The sequence below is a fragment of the Parus major genome, chromosome 3 (genome assembly GCF_001522545.3).
Source record: "Parus major isolate Abel chromosome 3, Parus_major1.1, whole genome shotgun sequence".
In the NCBI taxonomy this organism is placed as follows: Eukaryota; Metazoa; Chordata; class Aves; order Passeriformes; family Paridae; genus Parus; species Parus major.
In genome coordinates, this window is record NC_031770.1 from 45058229 (window position 1) to 45080739 (window position 22511).

At 34.3% G+C, this 22511-nt stretch overlaps 1 protein-coding gene across 6 annotated transcripts in view; it reads left to right on the forward strand.

Annotated features, from left to right (window-relative positions):
* Positions 1-22511, forward strand: part of RYR2 (ryanodine receptor 2) — a 378942-nt gene that overhangs the window by 326077 nt on the left and 30354 nt on the right. For 3 of the 6 annotated variants that reach the window (XM_019006059.2, XM_015621997.3, XM_019006060.2), the window contains 8 exons: positions 136-159; positions 5950-6049; positions 6913-6992; positions 9008-9084; positions 10422-10495; positions 18410-18490; positions 19493-19581; positions 20993-21121. In XM_019006059.2, the coding sequence (XP_018861604.1) occupies positions 136-159; positions 5950-6049; positions 6913-6992; positions 9008-9084; positions 10422-10495; positions 18410-18490; positions 19493-19581; positions 20993-21121 (654 nt within the window). The remainder of the gene's footprint in view (positions 1-135; positions 160-5949; positions 6050-6912; positions 6993-9007; positions 9085-10421; positions 10496-18409; positions 18491-19492; positions 19582-20992; positions 21122-22511) is intronic. The other 3 variants (XM_019006061.2, XM_015621999.3, XM_015622000.3) reach the window with 1 other exon arrangement.

The following is a 22511-nucleotide window of genomic DNA, read 5'->3' on the forward strand; positions in this document are numbered from 1 at the left end:
ACTTATGTTTAAATAATGTATTTATGTGTTCAAAAGACAATTTTGTGTATGTATTTGGTCAGTCACCTGCAGAAAAAAATTTTGGACGTCTTTTTCTTATTACTATTTCGCTTCTTGTCCTTGCCCTTCCTTAAGGTGACAGGATCACAACGCAGCAAGGTAAAACAAAAAAAAATATGTGTGTATTTGTCTGGGTCTAATTCTGTGATTTTTCAGGCCCAACATCTCGGATAAGTTCAACTAAAGGGTCTTGAAATCATTTTTAACATTTCAGTTCCAGCATGACATCTCTACCAAACCCTTTTTGTGCGCAAGCTCTTTAAAGATTTCAGGAATTATTTGTGCAGAATATGCCATGTAAAATTGTGATACTGTTTTGGGGAAGACAGAGTGTCGTTTGGCTTGTTCATGTTGTTTTGCTGTTCATGCCTTTTGTGCATCAATTATCTTCTACCTGGTTATAACTTAAGTTGAATTATTAAAACAACTTATTTGGTTATTAAGGGAAAGTAGTTGAACTTTTTTCTGTATCTTAGCAGATACACATTTCTGATATCACGGTAGAATTCCATTTCCAATGTTTTCCATGGAAAGAGTATCAATCATAGCTCATGTCTGATTCAGATCCTTTGGAGCTGAGTCCTTAGCCTTCATCATTATAGTATTTGACCGAAATACTCCTTAGATACTCCTTACCTTGAATGATTCCTAGTTCTTCCATGTTTTCTTTAAGAACATTGAGGCAATAGCTCTGAAAATTCAGTGTTAATTTTTTTATTAGCTCAATTTCTTACATGGCCTTTTGTTTCTCATCATGAAAGCCTCACCATTTGTTTCTGAAAGGTGTCCCATGGCTATGCAGCAGACTACTTGCTTCATGCAGGTGGAAATCTCAGTTCCCACTTTTGGCTCAAGCCACTTGCTGGCAGTGCTGCAAGGCTGATATTCTGGGAGAAGATATGATGTATGGAGTAGCTAATTTTTGGTTCTGAGGTGTTTTAATACAGTTACTTGTGCTGTGGCTAGTGACAGCTAGATTAAGTAAAGATGACTTGCTTGAGATTTGAAGGGCATAGATTTAGCTAATGGTCAGACTTCAGTCAGTAACTTCAAATTTCATTTCCTATGGCAATGTAGGGAAACAAATGCAACCTTCTCCATGGGAAAGAGCAAGGTGATTTTGGTATTTTTTTTTTGCTAGCCTTCTATTAACATTCAGATCACAAAAGAGAAAGGTTCCCATGCATCTGTGGGAAGAGAAGATGCATTTCGGGGTAAACTTTACTCTTACTCCGAAAATTTGCACAGGTCTGTTCCACCTTCAGATGATAAAGTCATTATCCTGGAAGATGAATGTGCTCACAAAAAGTTATTTAAAAGGTATTGTAATTGCTACAAACACAATGTACATATTAAAAAAAAAAACAAAGAAAACATATAAGCAATCTAATAATATAATTTCTTCTTTTTTAATTCCAATAATTCAGCTATTCAAATAGTACATATCTATCACTCTGCTTACCTGGTTACCATACACTAAATCTTATATGCTCCATAGAAATTTTTTTCCTGCTGACTGTAAAGTATTTTAAAAGGGAAGAAAAAGTGCAACAAGAAATGACCCTTGCTTTCTTCATACATGGCATTAATCAGTTGTGCAAATGTGAAGCTGTACATACCAGCTGCGTGTGTGCTTGTGTGTGCATTTGTGTGTTTCTTTCTGTCTGGCAATCAAACTTCAGTGTTGAAAGCAGTTCTTTTATTCTATCCTGTGTGTGCATGTGAGAAGAGAGACTGTTGAATTTTTATGGGAATAAAAGTCTAGTGCTCCTCTAGAATTTAAGTGTGTGGTGTTTGAAGTCTTGAATCCTTTCACAGTCAGAGCAATGGAGACATTTGGGCAAGTTTAGAATGTGATGAAAATGCTGAGTGTATTTTATTGACAGTTCTCTTGCCCATATCTCATACAGTGTAGTCTCATTTTTGTACAATTATGGGTTGATAGTATGAACAATAGGGATGTGATAATAATGTTCCCTGTATGTTAGCATGTTCCTGTCAGTATTTACCTGCTAGTATTTGTTTTGGGTTATTACAGTTGTCTTTGCCCCTTCCCCTTTGTCTCTAAGGTAACTTTTTGTCATATTGAACACCTGCTCAATTGTCTCCCTTTAAAGTTGGTGTCACTGTCTCCTTTCATTCTATCTGTTAGGAAATTCTTTCAATCAAACTGTTTCACCAGCTGAATGCAAATAATTTTCTGCATTTGAGTCACTCCTACATATTAATGTATGCTAAATACGTGTAGGATGGGAAATCAAAGAAAGAGTCAAAATTTAGCTCAAATTTTTAAATTAATTTGCATTAAATTGATTTAAATTGACTCTTCACAAGAAGAAAAGAAGTGGGAGAAATAGAGCTTCATATGTTAGTTCTTTCCATTCCTGTTACTGGTTAGCAACTTTGTTGATAGACTTCTGTATTCTCATTCAGTTTATTAACTGAATGATACATTGTGCTGTCACTTACCTCAGACAAAAATTTTCAAGTTTCTGTACATACAAATAATGCAACCTCATAAGGCTCCAGCCCTTTGAAGATGGTACTTGTCTCGTACTGTCACAAGTCCAGAATAAACCACTGAGTGTCCCTATACCACATATTTACAATAAGTAACTATTTATTATATGAATTAAGATCAGACTCAATATTCAATATATCAATTCTAAGAAAGTAAACATTCCAGTCACTATGTAAAAACCATCACATATTGAACTTAAAGGATTAAAGTATATATAAAGATGCATATATAAAAAGATACAGAAGTGTTATGCATGAGTACTTGATATTTTAATTACATAGCTTATACTTATGCATTCCTGACATTGAAAGGAACAGATGTTTTGCCAGTGTAAGACTTGCCAAACAGGGTTTGTTCTCTGGACTGAACAGAAGTCTTGAAAAGTATAAAATATGAAGATGATTCAGAGGAGAAGCATTCATCTTCTAATAGCTGAGTTGAAAGCAATTTCTGTACTTTACGTATTTTTGTTTATTCTCTTTAACTTAATTTCATGATTTTGTATTTAAAAAAGAAAGAAAAAAAGAACACTCTGTGAAAGTAGGATCTTATGCCAGAAGTCTGTATTTTGGAGCTTACTGGTGGCAGCAAATAAACTTCTCCATATCCTTAGCTCCAAGGGAGACTCCAAGAATCAGTCTCTGTATGCATTACAAGAAAATTTAAGAATTTCAGTGACACACTTGTCAGTTAAATCTTCTCTAGTTTTTGCAAGTTGGTTGACTACAAATTCAAACTAAAACTTGTGGTTTTGCCCGATATATTTTGGCCTATGATTGCTCATAATGATTTAAAACCCAAAAACCAAATGAAGTAGAAAATATTTGGGTCTCTGCTTTCCAAGAGTAAGATTCAAAAGTTTCCTTGGTTTGTTAGGTTGCTGGAAAAAGCCTAAAATAAGAGAACACATGTATGTACACTTATAAGTGGTTATTTTTTTCCTATATCAGTGGAAAACATCCAAGGTAAAATAGAGTTGTTCTTCACTGAGGACCTCTTTTGTTTTGGGGTGTATTTCTTCTTTTGTTTTGTTTTGTTTTGTAGTCTGTGGGGGGTTTTTTGCTTTTTTTGTGTGTTTTGTTTTTTAATTCTATTCAATTATTTTAAATGTTTCATTTAGTGAAGTATTTTTGCTGTTGTAGTGATGGTTTGGTGAATGACAGAAAGCTCAAATTATTGGCTAATTATTTGGTAGTTTTCTTGACTTCAGCTGTGGATAAAGTGCAAAAAGCTGAAACTGGTAGCACAGATATCAGTATAAACAGTAAGCACATCTTAGAGAAATGAGGATAGCCTTACTAATTTAGTATACATCATAAGCAATGGGTGGCCCACTTCATGTAAGTGCTGCCATCACGTATATATTTATATATATGTATTCTCTTGGCATGGAGAAAGCAACAGTGAAAATGCATTGTGAAGCTGAGGAAGGAACCATGATCTTTGTGGGATATCATCAAAGAATGGTTGCTTTTAAAAGAAATGCTTGTGGTGTTTTGTTTGTGGATTGGTTTGTTTGTTTGGTTTTGGTTTTCTTTTTTGGTCTCTTGTTACTAATATCCTAGACATCTTGATTTCCATGGGAAATGCCACTTCTCTCATTTTAAGCTGTTTGGCTGTGCCTCTTCCTACTGTTCTTCTATGCTGCCATTGCAAGAAGTTAGTCTGTAGATTATGCAGATAGATCCATACTGTAAGCATTCTTATAAATCTTCGATATTCGTATCAAAAAATTGCACAATGAAAGTAATTCACGTGGTGTTAGGCTTGTGAATAGTAAATTTTGCAATGAAAGAAAGATGAAGGTGTTGGGTCTAAAACTAAAAGTATCTAGAAATAGGAAATAGTTTTTAAGAAAAAGGAAGGCTGATCAATTTTCAGTGGCTTCTGAAGCAAATGAAAATATTTTATTGTAGCTACACTGGACCTGTGATGTCATGGCTTTCTGGTGGTTTGTGTGTGTGGTGCGTGCGTGTGTGCGTGTGTGTGTTTCTGTTTTGTTTTTGTTGATCTCCCAGGAAGAGGTTTAAACATGAAGGCAAAACTTTCAAACCCTAGCATGGCTAAATACAAAGCAACGCTGCCATTTTTTTTTCCTTTTTCTGCCTCCATCTAGATCTGTCACTTAATTTAAAGCAAAAAAGAAAGATACAATTTAACCACAGGAGAGCTAGTAGTGTGAAAAAAAAACCCTGATGAATTTTGTTTCCGCAGCACGATATTATCAAAGATTTAAGAAACAAATTTGCCAGCCTCGGCGAGAACTCTCTGGTAACAGCATAAATGTCTGTGTTGGTTTGCTTTTGAGTTAAAGGTTTATTTTTCATTCATTCGAACATATTTCTCTTTTTTACCTCTTCTTTTTTAATTTATTACTCATACCCTCTATTTAGCAAGCCTTCATTTTTTAAACCTCTTCCATCTTCCAATGTATTTTTTCCGTAACTTGGATGGAAAGTTTATGGCAGCAAAGCTGTCATTCTGGCTACTTCTGCTGCAGCTGTTCCTGCTTTTAGGTCATACATGTTTTGGGCGTTGTGTTTTTGGACATGATACTAACTGATTGTGTCATGTTCCTTTTGAGTAAGCTTTTTACCACGCCATCTGATGGACTCACTGTCATAGGGCTCTATGCAACTTCCATTTTGCAACTTATACTGCTTAGTCATCCTCAATTCTCCAGCAAACTTCAATTAACCTGATGAACGTTGAAACTCATCTGGAATTAACTGTGCCTTTATGTTTGCTCTTTATGCTCTTTATGTTTTCGGTAGTAGTTTAAATTACAAAAAAGAAACTTCACCATTGCTCAAGCAACGCCATGCAGTATTGTTTGTTGCCGCTAGAGAATACAAAATATAAAAGCACAGTGTATTCTATCAAATATTCTGTTAGTAGGGGGGCAATCTATATTGTAATATAATGATATGCTTTGAAAAAAATTCCGAGATGCTTCTTTTACTCTGGTATTCATCAACAACTTGCAACTCAAGAGCCACATACTGAGCAGTATGAAGTTATGGTCACACTATAGAAGATTATTAAGAGTATGAACTGTTGCACAAAAACACAGCACAAAAGTGCAAGTTTGATACATGCAGTATATATAATGAACATGGGCTTTGAAGTAACCTAACAATTCACAATTGAAATGACTCTTTCCAGATAAACTGCTAAAAGCATATTAAAGAAAAATACCAAGTGGAGATTAATACTTGAACCTGTTAATTATTTGTTCAATAGCATCGTATGTATTAAAATGGTTCATGATGTTGCCATAGAGCCCATATACTAAGAGAAAACCAAGAGCCTTTGGAGGATTGATAGTAACTCAAATCTCATGTTGAATGACCGGAATTTTTATTCAGGAAAAAGAAATGGAAAAGCAAAAACTTCTGTATCAACAAGCCAGACTGCATGATCGAGGTGCTGCTGAGATGGTTCTGCAGACAATCAGTGCAAGTAAAGGTAAGGTTTTGGTGTGTAGATGAAATTTTAAATCTTGTTTCTAATGAACTTTGAAGTGATTTTATTTCTTACTGGGGGAAACATGCAGATGTTTGGCTTTAAGGTTTGCTTTCAAAATTTCAAAATTTTTGACACCTAATCCAGAAAAGTACAATGAGTAATTTTCATGAGACTATTTTTTTTCTTTTGTAGTTATAATTAATTTTTCTACTCCTAATTTTGAACATGTGTGAAGTACATCATAGCTTTAGCAGCACTGAATGACAAATTGGCCCTCAAAGTCTGGAATGTGTACAGTTCTGAAGTGGTGTGGACTTAAGTCCTTTATTATTTCCTAGTCTCCAAATACCTGCTTTGTTGGTGTACTTCAATAAAACATTTCAGAAGTTTAAATTATGCTTTTGTCCCCTAGAAACCATCATATTCTAAGGGTTTTTTAGGCTTTCATTTTTTTTCTTTTGTGATTTTTTTTCAACAACAGTGATGTTTTAAAAATTCCTGATTACAAATTTTGTTTACTGTAGTCAAATGCTTGGGTCACTGTCATTTTCTAAAGAAACCAGAAGAAAACATCCAGAGAGGGGCACACTTAAATTCAAATGCTAGCTTATCATTGTGAGCCCTTAATTCAATTGCTGGATGCTCTAGTGATTGAAACATGATTTATATTCACCAAATTCAGTTATTCCTGCCTTATATCTTGCTTCTTCTGTGTACTTTATATGCTTTACACTATGTAGGCACTCGTGTAGAAATTAAGGAAAAATAGGTCAGTTTTGCAATTCATTGAACAGATAAATTAATTAATAAAGAATTTTTAATTTTATATATCATCCAAAAATATATTTTAAAATATTTTTAAGGTGAGATGGGGCCAATGGTTGCAGCTACCCTAAAGCTAGGAATTGCCATCTTAAATGGAGGAAATTCTACTGTTCAACAGGTAAGGTACAAGTTTCTTCTACCCATTTTAGCCAGTATATGTCTTTATACCATGGTCATTATTGCTAATAATGACCAACTAGTCATGTAGTGTGACTATTTATCACATGCTGTTTATCCTCTTACTGTTGTGTGCAGAATAAAATAGTATACAAAAATACCTAGTTTGGTGGGTATTTGTTATTTGTTTACAAGGCTAAAAGAGATTTGTTTTGCTCTTCAGGTGTAAGAGGGAAATTTTATGTTATATAATTTACTTCTGTAGGAATTCTTTGGAACAGAGGGTTTTCTTGGGAGATAGCCATTGTCCTATAGCCAGAAGAGCAAAATTGCTGACCCCAGTCTTCACCAAAAAGAATGATACACAACTTCAGAAGTCCTTAGCTTAGGCAATGGAGACTCTTCCTGATAAAAGCAGAGAAAACCTTGAATAACTAATCCATCATAAGATAATTCGTTGCCCAAGAAGTCTGCTATGTTAAAAGAATCCTGCACTGCTGAAGTTAAGAGGCTGACATAGGATACATTCAGTGTTCTGTACTAGTTGAAGATTCCTGTGTTGAGAAGGGTTTATACCTGCCATTACTAAATTATTGTAGTACAGTTTAAAGAATACAGACAGCTGGGAGCAATTAAGGTCCCAACTGAAGCAGCTAAATGCTGAAGAATAAAGTTCTTTCCAGGAGCTGTCATTGCCAGAAATTGACATGAAAGACTACAAGTAGTGCAAAAATTATTTGCTTGAGCCACTGCCACTTCTATGTGATGTCCTGATACTAAATTAGGAAAGTCAAAAAATTTGTAATCCTCCAATCTATTTTTAAAAATTATTAAAGTCTTAACAAATCAAAATGCAGGAAACACTTAGTATTTTTGCATTGATAGAAACACAACTAGTCTAAGCTACATACTTATAACATAAAAACATCAGTAATACAGTTAGAATTCTTGTTTTTTCAGTTGCCTCAGTTCTACCTGTTTTTTCTGGTTTTATGCTCAACTTTCCAATTTTCCTTTAGGTCCTAAGATCAACTCTTCAGTCTTCCTTGGGAAGAATGGTATGGGTGGGGGGAGAAGAACAGTAGTGGTTTTGAAAAGTCATTATCATAATCCTCTTTTGGAGTTCTTTGCTTTGATTGGTATAATGTTGACTGGGGTATTACTTTTCTGTAATTTTGGGTCTACTTGGGTTTACACAGATATGTTTTGCTAATGCTGTCTGCTTATGTGCTTTCCATTTTGGAGGTCACTTATTATCCACTTTTCCTATTTTTTTTGCAAAAATAGTTTCACTTCATTCTCAACATGAATTCTTGTAGCTTTCCTACTAAGATTGACCGGTTGCATTATGGGTTTTCTTCACAGCTGAGAGCTCTGGTATCATCCTGTATCTTTACTCAACAAGGCATTGCATTTTAGAGTCACAGCTCACTCAATAAATTCTTGGTATTGCAATCTGTTTTCAAATAGTTATTACACATTATAATAAAGCAAAAATATATTTTTTTAAAATATGCTCAAGTTTAGCCCTGCTAAAGGGCTGTTGCAGCTAAAATAATTTAAAAAAAACTGAGGTTATGAGAAGCTCCATCTGGTGTTGAAACAATAGTGTCAACACAAATTTTTAGCCCAGTAGTGGCAAGATTGCATTTATATTGAACTCTAAATTCTTCTGGCTGTGTTGTCTTTAGTTACTATCTTTGTTTTCTGTGCTTTAGGAAGGCGTACCCAAAATGTATGACCTTTTCTATAAAGTACATGAGAATTAAAATGTTCTTTTTGATTTTGATTTGAAGGCTCTTAAATATTAGGGATATTTTTAAACACCAATATCACTGACAGTATTGAATCCATATAGTCTTAAGCTACCAGGTTATCTCATAGCTAGGTATCAATAAGATAGATATCACTAGATATCACTAAACTAGGTTATCACATAATATGAATATTAATTATATGTGTAAATTATTATATTAGATATTATAATTAATGATATTATATCTGTGTTTGCTGCAGAAAATGCTTGACTACCTCAAAGATAAAAAGGATGTGGGGTTCTTTCAGAGCCTTGCTGGTCTTATGCAGTCCTGTAGGTAAGAAAGTATTGACTTGAAAAATTCCTTATTTTGCATTTATATTTTATTCCACACAATTTGTAGTACTGGAATGATCCTGTTCTTGCAAACAGTGCTTGGAGATTGTAATGTGCTAGATTTGTGTTAAAGGACAGGGTGGTGCTTATGATGTGAAAATCTTTGTGGTATGGATCTACTTTTGTAAGAAAGCTCTTTTCAAAAATATCTATGGAGTTTGAGTCTACCTGAGACATGGCAGAAAACAACTCCAGAGTAAGGAGCATTCCTCAGAGGCAAATCCTTAACTCTGGAGGAATCCAATAGTCCTGCTAATGATCAATGTTAAATAATCATAAAGATTTTGGGAAAACTGAGCTTTGTTAGGATTATTCATAGGACTCAGATGTCAGAAAAAGAAAAGGAATTCCTAATTTCATATTAATGAATTTTGATTAATTGAGGTGATACTATGACTTTTTTGTCCATTCATGCTTATTTATGATTTATATTGATTTCATATATAAATGTATGTGTTTAAATGTTTTATATGTGATTTATTTCTAAGAACAAACCATATCAGTAAATGATGTATTAATGAATATAAAACATAGGACTAAAAGGGGATCCCTGGGTTAGGTGATTCAGTCTTCTTGTTATGTCCAGGCTATCACGTTATGTATTCTTTTCTTAATTATGTATTCTTTTTTCTTAATGCTGTCTGTGGCCAAGTTTCATTTTGAAATCAGTGAGGTTTCTTGCCAGCAGAGGTGCTGTCATAGTTCCATGTCCATCCAACTTTTATAACCATTTTTGCTTTGGAACAAAAGTTATCCCTGGCCATCTGATGTGCCAAGCCCTGAAAGGCAGAACCTTCCAGGTTCACAGATGAAATATGTGAGGTATATGCTCCATAAATCTGGTTAGTTAAATACATATTCCCTTTTGGCAGCTTCAGTTTTTCAGAACGTGTAGGGAGGAAAGCAGCAAGTCGAACTAATGATGACAGTTTCTTAATGGACCTTGCTGCTTGGTATGAACTGGTCTATAATAAAAAAAAGTAATCAATAACTTCACTTCTTTATAGCACCTAAAATGAGCATGTTACCATAAATGCATACTTTTTTGTTTGGTCAGTCATACAGAGCTGAATTCTTTGGTCACTTTCAGGGCAAAAACAGGTTAAGGCTGTTGAGCTGAGATTTGTAATCTCAGACACATATATCAAGACACTGATCATTTTAATACCAGTATGCTGTAAACTTCAATGAAATCACACATCCTTTTTAGCTCCCACAAAATTAAATATTGCATATATTTAATTAATCACAGGACAAATGTAATTTTTCTCACTGCAGCGTTCTTGACCTAAATGCGTTTGAACGACAGAACAAAGCAGAAGGCCTTGGCATGGTGACTGAAGAGGGATCAGGTACTATTGATTCAACAGAAATTATCCATGACCTTTTTTAAACTTTGCAGAAGCAAGTTGAATTTGAAAGAACCCAGGGGAGGGTTTAAGTTAGGTGTAAGGAACGGTTCTTCATCCAGAGGGTGGCTGGGCGCTGGAACAAGTTCCCCAGGGAAGCACTCACAGCACCAGCCTGGCAGAGCTCAAGAAGTGTTTGGATAATGCTCCCAGGCACATGCTGTGACTCTTGGGGTGTCCCAGGTGGGGCCAGGATTTAGAATTTGAAGATGCTTTTGTGTCTCTTCCAGCTCAGGATAATCCATGATTCCATGAGCCCTGTAAATATATATCTAGAAGCTGAGGCTAAAACAGGTTTCCTAAAAGTGATTTATATTTAACTGACATACCTAAGCCTGTCCTTGTCAACAGTAAATCATTAGCATGTGTTGAGTTTTAGAACTGTCTCAGAGGACTCTTTCTCATTACTCTGAAGAAGTGAAGACATTACATGTAAAATTGAAAACATATTCCCGTTATGAACTGCAGTGTTTATGCATGTAAAACATTTCAGAAGTCCCCAACCAGTTTCAGCATAAAATTAAATTAAAAGTTCCCACCTGATTTCTTAAACTGAAAACCACACCACTTACATAAGCAATAAATATAAGAGGTTGAGGGAAATCTAGCTGCTCTGTGGAAAAAGGTCTGGAAAAGCTTTTTTTGAAATTATTTTTTTCTATTTGTTCTTGGGGAAATACTGCAAAATTTTCACTCTGCTTTTGACTTTGAACCAATTTGGCTTTCCACCCTCGGTATTGTTAGTTCATTTTCAATTTCTTTCTTCTACTACTATTCCCTTACTGTGATTGGATACATTAAGTTCATTCTTAAATGCTTAATGGAGCTACCAAAGCACATTCTCTTCCCTTATCTACAGAAATTTTTACAGTGCATTTTTATGTTTAAATCCTACAGTGACCTAACCTTTTAACATGTTTTTATCTTAAAAGCAAGGTAAAAAAGCTTGACTGTATAATCCCCATGGCATTTGAGGGATCATAATTCATACCAGCAACACCGCATACCTCATTGTCCCTTGTGCCTGTAGGTCTTTTATGCGGCCTATTTCTTTAATGTTCAACTGCTTAAACAATGATTTTTCATTAACTATTATGTTTGTCTGAATGACTTCAAGGCCAGTCAAAAATTCTTCTTCTCCAAAAGTGCTCTCAGAATTTAAATGATAGATTAAATCTTTATAGACTTATATGAGTAAAAAACACAGTGAACCCATGTGGATAAAATCCAGTTACAAGATTGTAAATTGAGCACTGGTACAATGAATCATTTGGCATATGAATTTCAGCCACTACTCTCATGTTTTACTGAAGATCATTCTGCACCATTTTTTGTTCTTTTGGACAATATTTCTACTATTACATAACTAAACTTACTCATGATGTTGGATTCTGAAATGGACTCTCAAGATATTGGCTCATTATTCTTTTGACCTCTGCCTCTGTTTCTAGAAATGACTGATTGTGCATGCAAATATAAATAAATCTTTAAATGCTGCATAATTGACTCTACTGATGTTAAGAGTATTTTTGTGCTTCCTCATTTGAGGTTTTTTTTTATTATTATTTTCTGTTTATTTGATGTTTCTCTTTTAGTACAGAACTAATTTTGGCAAAACCAATACTAACTGTATTTTGTATTTGCTAAAACAAATTCTTACCTTTTTTTTCTTTTTTTCCTGTTTCTTTTTCTTTGAACTAATTGTCCTGTCCTCCCTTCCTCAGTCATCACCCATGAGCGTGGTAATTATTAAGAAAACCTGCCTATTTCTTACTTCCCTGCTCTTGGCTTTGTGTCAGCGCTGTACAGCTCCTGAATATCACTAGATTTTTTTTTTTCCTGTAAGACTGCTAAAGTAGTGTAATTTTTCTGTTAATTTTACAAATGTTCATTATAAAATTCTTGGTTTACATGTCAAACCTTCCCATTTTTGGTCTTTCTCTCTTTCTCAGGATTTGCACAGTGACTGACACAGTAGCTGTAAGAGCAACAAGCTTTTTTATACTTTTATTTCCTGTTCTTTTTTATTCGTTTTCATTTTAGCGAGCCTAGTATTTGCAATGGATGAATGTTAAAAGGAAAAATATTGATATATACATACAAAAAGCCTTGTGCTTTAGTCCTCCTGTAGCCTTTATGTTGTGTATTGAATGTGGCTTTATTGCTGCATCGATTTGTGCAAGCACAGGAAATCAGTGGTGGATCCAGTGAGGATTTGAGGGTGGTTAGTAAGAAGAGGACTTGCCACTGGCTAGGTTTATCTAATGCGGTCAGGAGTTGATACAAGAAAGAGATTGCACTAATTTAGAGGAATCAGTGCTGTTTACAGGTGATTTTTCCTTATTCTGAAAGCTACTTGGTGTGCTATGGTTACTGTACCTCAAAGTTTCCTTACTTCAAGGGAAGGAAGAGCTTTGTAGGAACAGTTGCCATGAGATGTGTCATGTCACATGTCACCATGTGAAAAGAGAATTTAAAATACAAAATGTGTATACCAGTCAGCAGAAACAATGAAGATGTCAGCAGATGTCTTTTTGTTAGCCAAATGTTGGGGAGGAGGACGATCTGGTGTTTTATTTGTTTTCTCAGTGGAAATGTTCTGTTTGTCAGCTTAACAAACTTCTACAGGCTGATTAGGATAATTTTTTTTTGTTTGTTTTCTTTGTTACTGAGCGGTAGCAGTGTCAAGATACAGTAATCACTGCGTCAAAGATTTCTTGGCACAAAGGGATAATATTTGCTAACACCATCTTTTCCTACATATTAATATCCAGCTACTGAGAATTCAAGACAAAAGAAAACCAAATCCAACCAAAAAAGACTGCAATTTTCCCATTCAAAGTTACATTATTGTTGATAATATGCTACCTTTGAATAGTAATATTTTTTTTGATATTATGAAGCACACCTTTTTCAGTTGATTGAAAAGTAGTAAGAGCTGTACAGGTACTGGTATTAATACCTGATAGCATTAAGAAAACCAAGCCAGTGTGTCAGTGAGGAAGCTCCAGTAGTGAACAAAGTATCCTAGATTTTATAAGATATCTTAGCTCTTATGTCTGCAATCCTGTGATCCTGTGAATAACCATCTGTAAATACTACAAAGGATGTACCAAAGATGAGAAAGATTTTCTCCCAGGTTATTTTTGGTTTTGTTTTTTTGAGAAAGATGCTGAGTGTATAAGTAATTAATTACTCCTCAATTGAAGATAATTTTACTGATTCCCAAGGAAATGATGGGCTGTAAAATGTGCATTTTAGCCTGTTTCTCATTTCATCTGAATCGGCTGCAGAAGCACATTCATGAGTAATTGTCATTGATTTTGCAACCTACAAGCCTGAAACTATTGTTCCCAAAGTCAAAGCAAAACTGTTGAAACTTGTGGGAATAAAGTCAACTTTTCCTCATGTGCAGTTCTTGTGTCTGGTCCCATGCCAACCTTAGCAATAGATAGAAAGCCCTTTATTGAGTCAACATGGATGTGAAATTTATTGCTCTATTCCCATTGTTTCTTTGTGCTGTCCACATCGTAAGTGCCTTGTCCTGATATTCCTCTGACTGGTACTACCTTCCCTTTCCAAACCCTGGAACCCCCACTGGTAACAACATTGATGGTTCTTTAGCAAATGTGTCTCTTACTTGTTTTTGTGGCGTACTCAATGTTGTTTCTTCTGTATGTATTTTGTTTTGATTGTTCTGTTTCCTTTTCCAAAAATGGGGGTTCAAAATCAAAGACATGTAGAAATATTTGCTATTTCGCAATGGTTCTTCATTTAACACTCATACTCCTTGCCATTTCATTGTGAGTCACAAAAATCTTGAAAGTGCAATGTTTTTCTCTTTTGGAGAGACTTATTTTACTTAAATGAAGTACAAAACTTAAGAGGTTAAGTTTACACTTAGATTATTTTACCTTTTGTCCCCCTTTTTCAGGAAAGCTCTATTTTAATGTTCAATTTTTTTAATATTTTATCATGTCTTTCTTTCATTTGTCTGTAAGTTCTCAGAAGCCTAATTGTAATAAAATACAATTTTAGAATGAGACAGTAGCTCTTAAAGGACTTTTACCAATCTGGGAGGTACATGTGATAATAATAAATAGCTTTACAGTGGGTTCACATCAAGGCTATTTTCAGCCACTAATAATGTGGAATTAATAAATATGCTTTTGGCCTTCACCAACCTAGTCACACTTAAAAGAGATGCTTAAATTCTGTGTAATCCAATGTAACATGCATTGGAGAGGTGTTTTCCACCTTCATAAAACTGTATTTGAATCCATGTTTTCATTTAAAAGGGAACTTAAATAACTTCAGTGCATTTCTTACTTGAATTAGATTGGTGAGAAGCCAAAGACACACAGCATTTAGAGTCCAACCCAATCCTGTCTGGATCTTATGATAAGAATAAATTCACTTGCTTTATCATGGGACAGATTTGCTCTTGCTTAACAGCCATCATAAAAGAATCCTGTTCCCACTTGAAAGCTAAAAGTATTTTTATATTTCGGAAACATATACTATCAAACCCATGTTTCTGAGTAGCAGTAGAAGTCAGATCTTTTCCACTGAGGATTTAAAAAAATCAAGAAAGAGGGAGAGAATCATTGAATTTTGACACATGCACTTTCAATGAAAAAAACCCATGTATTTAATTTTTCATTGAGTTTTATTTTTGTTTCCTTCACATAATACCTCTGTTCCTGTATATCACAAACACAAACTGCCAGTTTTGCAAAAACTGCAGGCTTAAAGCCTTTGTGTGTACAGCAATACCATTTACATACAGCATGAGCAATGGCAGCATTTTAACATCTAAGCAAATATTTGCCAGAATATATCTAACATCAACAGAAATTAAAGACTGCTTTTTCATAACAGCCTAAATCATACTATAGGTAGTGTGTATGTTTGGAAGGACATTCTTTGCAAATCTTTGTGTGAACTGGCATGAATTTGTGTTCACAGCAGCAAAGGTTTCTCTCCTGAATTTTATAGAAAGAAATGGATCTCTCTTTCAGTTCTGTAGTTGCTGGTGAGGCACCACTTGTAAGTACAATCTGAAAATGAAAATTCCTGCCCATACCAACGTTGGTTTTAGTCTGATTTTGATTAGGTGTAAAAATTGAAAACCAGGACATTGTAAATCTTAGTGTGGCCAGATGGTTTGAGATGGGCTTTTTTTGCTTAATTTTAAAATCCACAAAAATATTTCTAAAAGAACAGACCTTTCAGCTTTTGTGCGGTGATGCACCTAAACACCTTCTGATTTTGAAGAATTTTGCAATAACTTGTGTTCAAGTTGTGATTTATTTACAGTGGAGCTAATTAAAAGACCCTTCCAGGCCCTTCCAATAATAAGAATGGAATTCATTTAGTAAAACTTCCTAAAGTCCAGTAATTGTATTAAAAGCCAGGATCTGTATAACATTTTAACTTAAGACTTGTTTTCCTTCTTGTTGTCTCTTACTTCCTAAGAGAGCAAGAAAAATAAGAGGTCAAAAAACTGTAACTTAGTCTGTAGTCTTATTCCTAAAAATGTCTTTGATTCAGTTGTGCCTTAATATGCAAGAAATAGATGATTGGGCCTTTCATGGGCTGGATTTTCCCAAGGAAGTTTCCTGGTAGTTATTTTATAAAATTATTGCCATCTCAGCAGTCAAGCTACAAGCATTACATGTGTGATGCAGACTTCACCAAATATTTGGCTTTCTGTTATTTTTTATTTTTAACACATAATTCAGCAGAGCATGTGACCCCATCTGTAACATTAAGCATGACAGGAGTTCAGATAAATTGAAAAGAAGGAAGTAACTAGTCCTTAGAAATCTTCTCTGCTATGGCATTTGGCCAGCAGAATATGAAACTCTCTTGCATGACTGAACCTGCATGTAATGTGGAATAATATATCTCTAAGAGCCCAGCCAGCTCCTGTTTTTGCCTCCTTGGGCGAATATTGCATGTATACGTTCATCAGCACTGCCAGAAACAGCCATTTATTTTTCACTGTTTAATTAGCTGAAAGGGTTTTCAGTCTCCTGTAACTGAAAAACTATGTGCCTGGTAGTTATATTTTTGGTGGAGAAAAACATCATGGAATGCCATTCAAAGTATTTGACTCATTCTTGGAGAATCAATTGGGTATTTTTTATGACTACCCTAAGTCCACGCCTAGAATTATTAGGAAAAGCAACTTACATTTCTCTGTGATACAAGAAATTGTGTTGGTATATTCCTTAGTGATATATGCTCTTAATACCAGACATCGTGTTGAGGGCAACAGAAAAGTGTGAAATTTTGTACTTTAAAATATTCATATTAGTTTTCAAAATGCTTTTGATTTCTACTCCTAGTGTACTGAAGATTCTCAATCTAAAATTCACAGTCCGGGGACTGATAAGTCCATTAGCTTGAAATTATAATTGCTCATGACTTTATGTAAAGTTAAACTCCTGATCATATCTGTACTCCAAATTGTACTAGATACTGTTTGCATTTCAGCTAGCTAGTGTGAAGAAAATGAACTTGATCATAGCCAAATCTAGCCCCATCAGTGATAATCTAATTATAATAATACTGCAATCTGTAAACGTGCATATTATAATTAGAATTATCTACCAGTAGAACAGCATGGAAGTAATCATTAATTTAACTAAGGTATCTAAATCTTTTTTTTTTTTTTTAATTTTAATACCTTTGCTCACTTTTCTGGTCTCCTGTTCACACACTAAAGATCCTGTCTTTGTAGAGCCTAAATTATATCCCCTCAAAGAAAAATTCTTTGAAACTTTCGCAGTTTGCTTAGATTTTTATATCCCTCCTTTTCTTGTTTACAAATAGTGCTTGTCATATATTCAAATTTTATATATTCTTAAATAGTAGAAGTTTTTGTGACTTCTACCTTTGCATACATAGTCAAAAGACTTCCCCAAGGTTTTTTATGGGAATTTTCTTGCTTTTGATAGGTGGCATTTATTGCTTTAGCACCTACAGTATTGTCCTTGTATGTCATTTTGTAAGCTGTTCTACATTTTCCTCAGTTGTGATTGTTTTCCTATGTGAACAGTTATTTCCTCCTTCACAAGTCCCTATATGAAGTTAACTGAAGTACTTGAAATAATGATGTGTTAATTGAGGGCTTTTTAGTAGACTGTTTTCTGTGGGGAAAAAAAAGGCCTGAAGCTTTATTCATTTGGATATTAGTTGTTTACCAAAAAATTAACTGAAGGGCCTAATTCAGTAAAGCATTTCGGCATTTGGTCTTAATTCATTATAAATTTATTGCTTTATTTTGTTAAAGGAGACACGTTCACTTTCTGTCAGTAGCAGACAGGTACTAAATCCTCAAATATTTCAGTCTTAATGGTTCTTGAGAGTGCACATAGCTGTAAATTTCATGGGTTGTTTTAGAATATTTTAAAATCAAATTGTTTATTTGAGGGGTGATTTTCATAACCGTTTGATTGAATCTCATTCTGTATTTTAAGTACCTTCCTTTGTGATGAATGGGAACCAGATTGATCCAACACTAACCTTTGTATGTGACACAGCCTCCATGCCCAGTGAAGTCAAACAAGAACGTAAATTGGGGATTATTTGTAAAATGTTGCCAAGCTCATGCTGCCATACTTATAAATCAGAAGTTCAGTTTTGTAATTTAATTTTTATTTCTATTTTTTCTATAACCAAATAACTATCTGCCAAGCACAAGTCATAGGTGCTTCAGATAGATTGGTGGTTATAAATTTTCTCTCCCCTTCTCTCTTTCTTAATATTAATTATGGAGATTTTCTTCAGGGGCTGTGGCGTGTTTCTTGGCAGACTGTGATAACCTGCTTCCATCTGGCCTTTCTACAGGAGAAAAGGTGATGCAGGATGATGAGTTCACCTGTGACCTCTTCCGCTTCCTTCAGTTGCTTTGTGAAGGACACAATTCAGGTTTGTGGGCAGGCTGCCAGTCAGCAAGATCAAGGTGATGGTAACTGATGGTAAAAGCTCTTAATTGTTGAAGGTTTGGCAGCCTTCATAAAATATTATGAAAGGTAGAAGAGCTTCTAGACTATTCCTAGGTGGAATTCCTTCTAGACTGCCACACGGAGGGAGAATCTTTAAGTGGAATTGAGTTTCTAGTGTTTTGTAACAGCCCTAATTTTGTAGCTAAGATAAGAATTTCCAAAAGGAGTTTTGGATCTTGACCTACTAGGCAAGTTAAATTTAAATAGGACAATGTACATGGTTTATAACTTCTAGACATGAAGATTCAGAGGAAACTGTAAGAGGATGTTGTATTTATTATACTTTGGCATGTCTGCTTTCTTGTGCATACTGTTTCCCACTAAAGTCACTTAGAATTGTATGTGAAGTTTCAATGTACACAATATCTTTCTTGAAGAAATAACTTAGCTTTTAAATATAAAAGGACACATTAAAATGCATAATTTAAGTGTATTTTTATCATTAGGTTTATTTCCCTGTGTTCTCTCTGTCATTCTTAGGGATTGGAAAAAAAAAAAAAAAAAGGTTATTTTTCCTTTTTTGGGCATTAGACATATTTCTGACTTAGGTATCAGAGTTTGTATAATTATGTGATTTAATTTTACTTAACAAAATATATTCTAAGTATGATTGCATAGATATTGATGTAGTTCTAGTCATAAAGAGATTACAGTAAGTAATCTCTTTATGACTGGTGAAATATATAAACAAAGTTCTGGCTTCAGAAGTTCACTGGTGTGTGATCTCTGCAATAAGATGTTAAAACTCTTAAAATGGTTTATTGACAAAAATTAAAAAAAAAAAAAAAAAAAAAAAAAAAAAAAAAGAAAACCCAGTCCATGCCTCTAAGCTAAACTTTTCTAGATCATGATAAATCAGAACTAATTTCCAGGAATAGTTTTAAATCTTAAATAATTTAAATTAAACTTCTGTTTGAATTTTTAGATTTTCAGAATTACCTGAGAACTCAAACTGGTAACAACACAACTGTTAATATTATCATTTCTACTGTGGATTACTTATTGAGAGTTCAGGTAAGTAGTTTATATGCTAAGTAAGTAGATGAAAGTATGGCTTACTTCTATACAAGTTTTATTAGAGGTGCGCATTTATTTGTCGTCATACTTACTCTAGTCTCTGTAGCCCAAGCTGAGAAGAAAGACTGAAATTCTCTAGTGGTTGCAGTTCTTTAAGCATTGTTACCTTGTACTGGGAGAGTCAGAGATAACATACATGTGAAGAAAGACTGGTTTCAGCCTTTATATGCAGGAATGCGATGGAGGCTGTTCACCAAGGGCAGTGGCAGGAGGCGGGGGCTGCTCAGTGTGTCCCTGAGCACAGGCTGCCAGGTTTTGACTGAAACTACCCTGTGAGTGAGAAGGGTTTTGTTTTGCTCAAGTTCAGTTTCACCCTGCTGCGTTTTCATCCATATTCTGATCTAGGCTGAGCACTGGACGCTCTGTGAATGAATGTTCATGTGCTGGTGAGGAGTGAAGCATTAGAACAGTGCATTTTCTAAGGAGGGGAAAAAAAGGCAAAGGGACAAAAACACCTGCAGAAGGCTAGATTAAAACCCCTTTAAATCATCTATTTTTAATTATCTCCCAAATACTTTTAATATGAAAACATTTCATTTTCACAAGACAGTAGAAGTTAATGAAAAAAATCTGCTTTGTTTCCAGATTGCAGCATGTGAATGGTGTGAAAACATATTTTGTGATATCTGTTTACCTATAATTCTCTTTCTTTTCTGAAAATCACTGTGCATGATATTATGTTGTGTTGGGTTTTTTTAAATTATTTATCCACTTAAGTTCCCTTTAGCCATTCATTTATTTGCTCTGAGTATTCCAGACTTTGAAAATTCTTTCTCTGTGTTTTGTTTACTCTGCTGCTGCTATCAACATTGCTTTCTGTCTTTACGCATTCTCTAGAAGTTGTGGAGACAGTACAATGATTTTCATTCCATTGCTTACTTTGTTGAAAATTTAATAAGCTCGCCTTCAGGGAAGATGGAGAGAGGAATCATGCACACAAAGCAACATTTGCTCCCACTATTGACTAGGTGTCAAGCATGCAGTATAAAGAGACATTGTTTAATGAATAGCATGCAGCACTCCTTTTCAGAATGCAGGTGGTTGTATTTCTAAGATCAGATACCAACTCATCTTATTTTTAATTTATTTTATTTTGAGGTTTGCTGTGGGGTATTTAAGTTATTTCTTTCTTTGTGTTTGTTTTCCTATTGATTTCCTTGAGATGCAACTACAATTCTTGCAGTAGTACTTGAGAATCACTGGGTAGTTAATTTAAAGCCTTTATAAACGAAATAATTTTCAGAACGAGAACTGTCTAGTACTGTTTTTCTTATATTGATGAATATCCAGTTAGAGCCAGTTTGGCCACACAATCTCTTTGTGCTTCTCACAACTGTTTTTTCTTTAGGAATCCATCAGTGATTTCTATTGGTATTATTCTGGGAAGGATGTTATTGATGAACAAGGACAGCGAAATTTTTCCAAAGCCATCCAGGTTGCAAAACAAGTTTTCAATACTCTCACAGAGTATATCCAGGTAAACTAATTTCATTAGAATGTAATGAACTTGAAAGAAAATTCATCATACATTTGGCATGAAGATATAAAATAGTTAGATATAAATTAGAAATATAATATGGGTGCATTAATTCTTCAACGTTATTTTAGTGGATTTGTTAATGTATGAAGCAAAATATTCAAATATATGTATATACACCTGTCACTAGTCTTTTGAAATCTCATCAATTTATTGCAATTTACAATTATTAATAAATAAGCATCTATGTAAGGCAGTAGAATTTTGTTTTTCATTTCAATTAGATTGCAGTGGTGTTACCCACTTTAAATCCTTTACCTTTAATCCACTGAGAAGACTAACTTTGGTGCAGATCATAGCTGTAGTTTAGTCAATATAACATTAGATCATATCTTCCGTCAGGAATTGGGCTGTTTTAAGGCATCAATGCTATGTTTGAAATGGTGAATTCACACTTTGAGAATTGTAGAGATGCACTTGAGGTGGACTCAGGAACAAATGAGATTGGGATCAATTCTGTCAAAATAAAAATGCAGCTGTTCTTCAAGGATATCTAAAGAATTCAGTGATATTTTGTTCTGTATGAATTGCTTACTTAAATAACTTGACAATATATGAATTTGATTCAACATATAATAAGTAGCTTAGAGAGGATTTCATTAGACTGTTAGGTGTCTCTTACATTGGTGTCATTTAGATGAAAATAAGCATGAAAATAGTGTGTTATAGTTCATGAGGATGAAATATGATAAAATAGCACTGAATAAAAATTAGAAGAGGCAACTTGTATGCATTTGTGTAAATATATTTAATGTATACATATTTCTCAAATCACAAGTAGTGTTTTTGTCTGGGAGAGGTTTTATTTGTTTTCCTTTACGGCTTCCAAAGCTCTTGTGTTTCTGTTTTACAGAAGTTGGAATTTTCTTTATGTATTTTTTAGTACTGTGCTCTACAATATGCTGGGGGGAAAAATCAGGAAACGGATTCTTTAATCCCTTATGTGAATTTTCCATTAACCTACTATAAGGTCTTTCCTAATTTACAGAACTACATAAGGAAGAAACAGCTTAAAGATTCGTACTCCTTCAGCATTTATTGTTTAAAGTTGTAAACAGACACACGCTTTGGGGTTCTGAATTAGTATATTGAGACTTGGATAAAACAGAATGGTTATTAGGAGTAGGCATTGTTTTCAGTCAATGCTCTTATTAAATACATAATTCTAGATATGTTTAATATTTCATAACAATTTCTAGAGGACAACCCCAAGCTATGCACTTATGTGTATTTCTTCCTGTTTTTGTTGAATTTCTTGCAAACAAACATTGGTTTTCTTTTATTTATTTGTTTGTTTTGTTTGTTGTTTTTTGTTTTGTTTTGTTTTTTT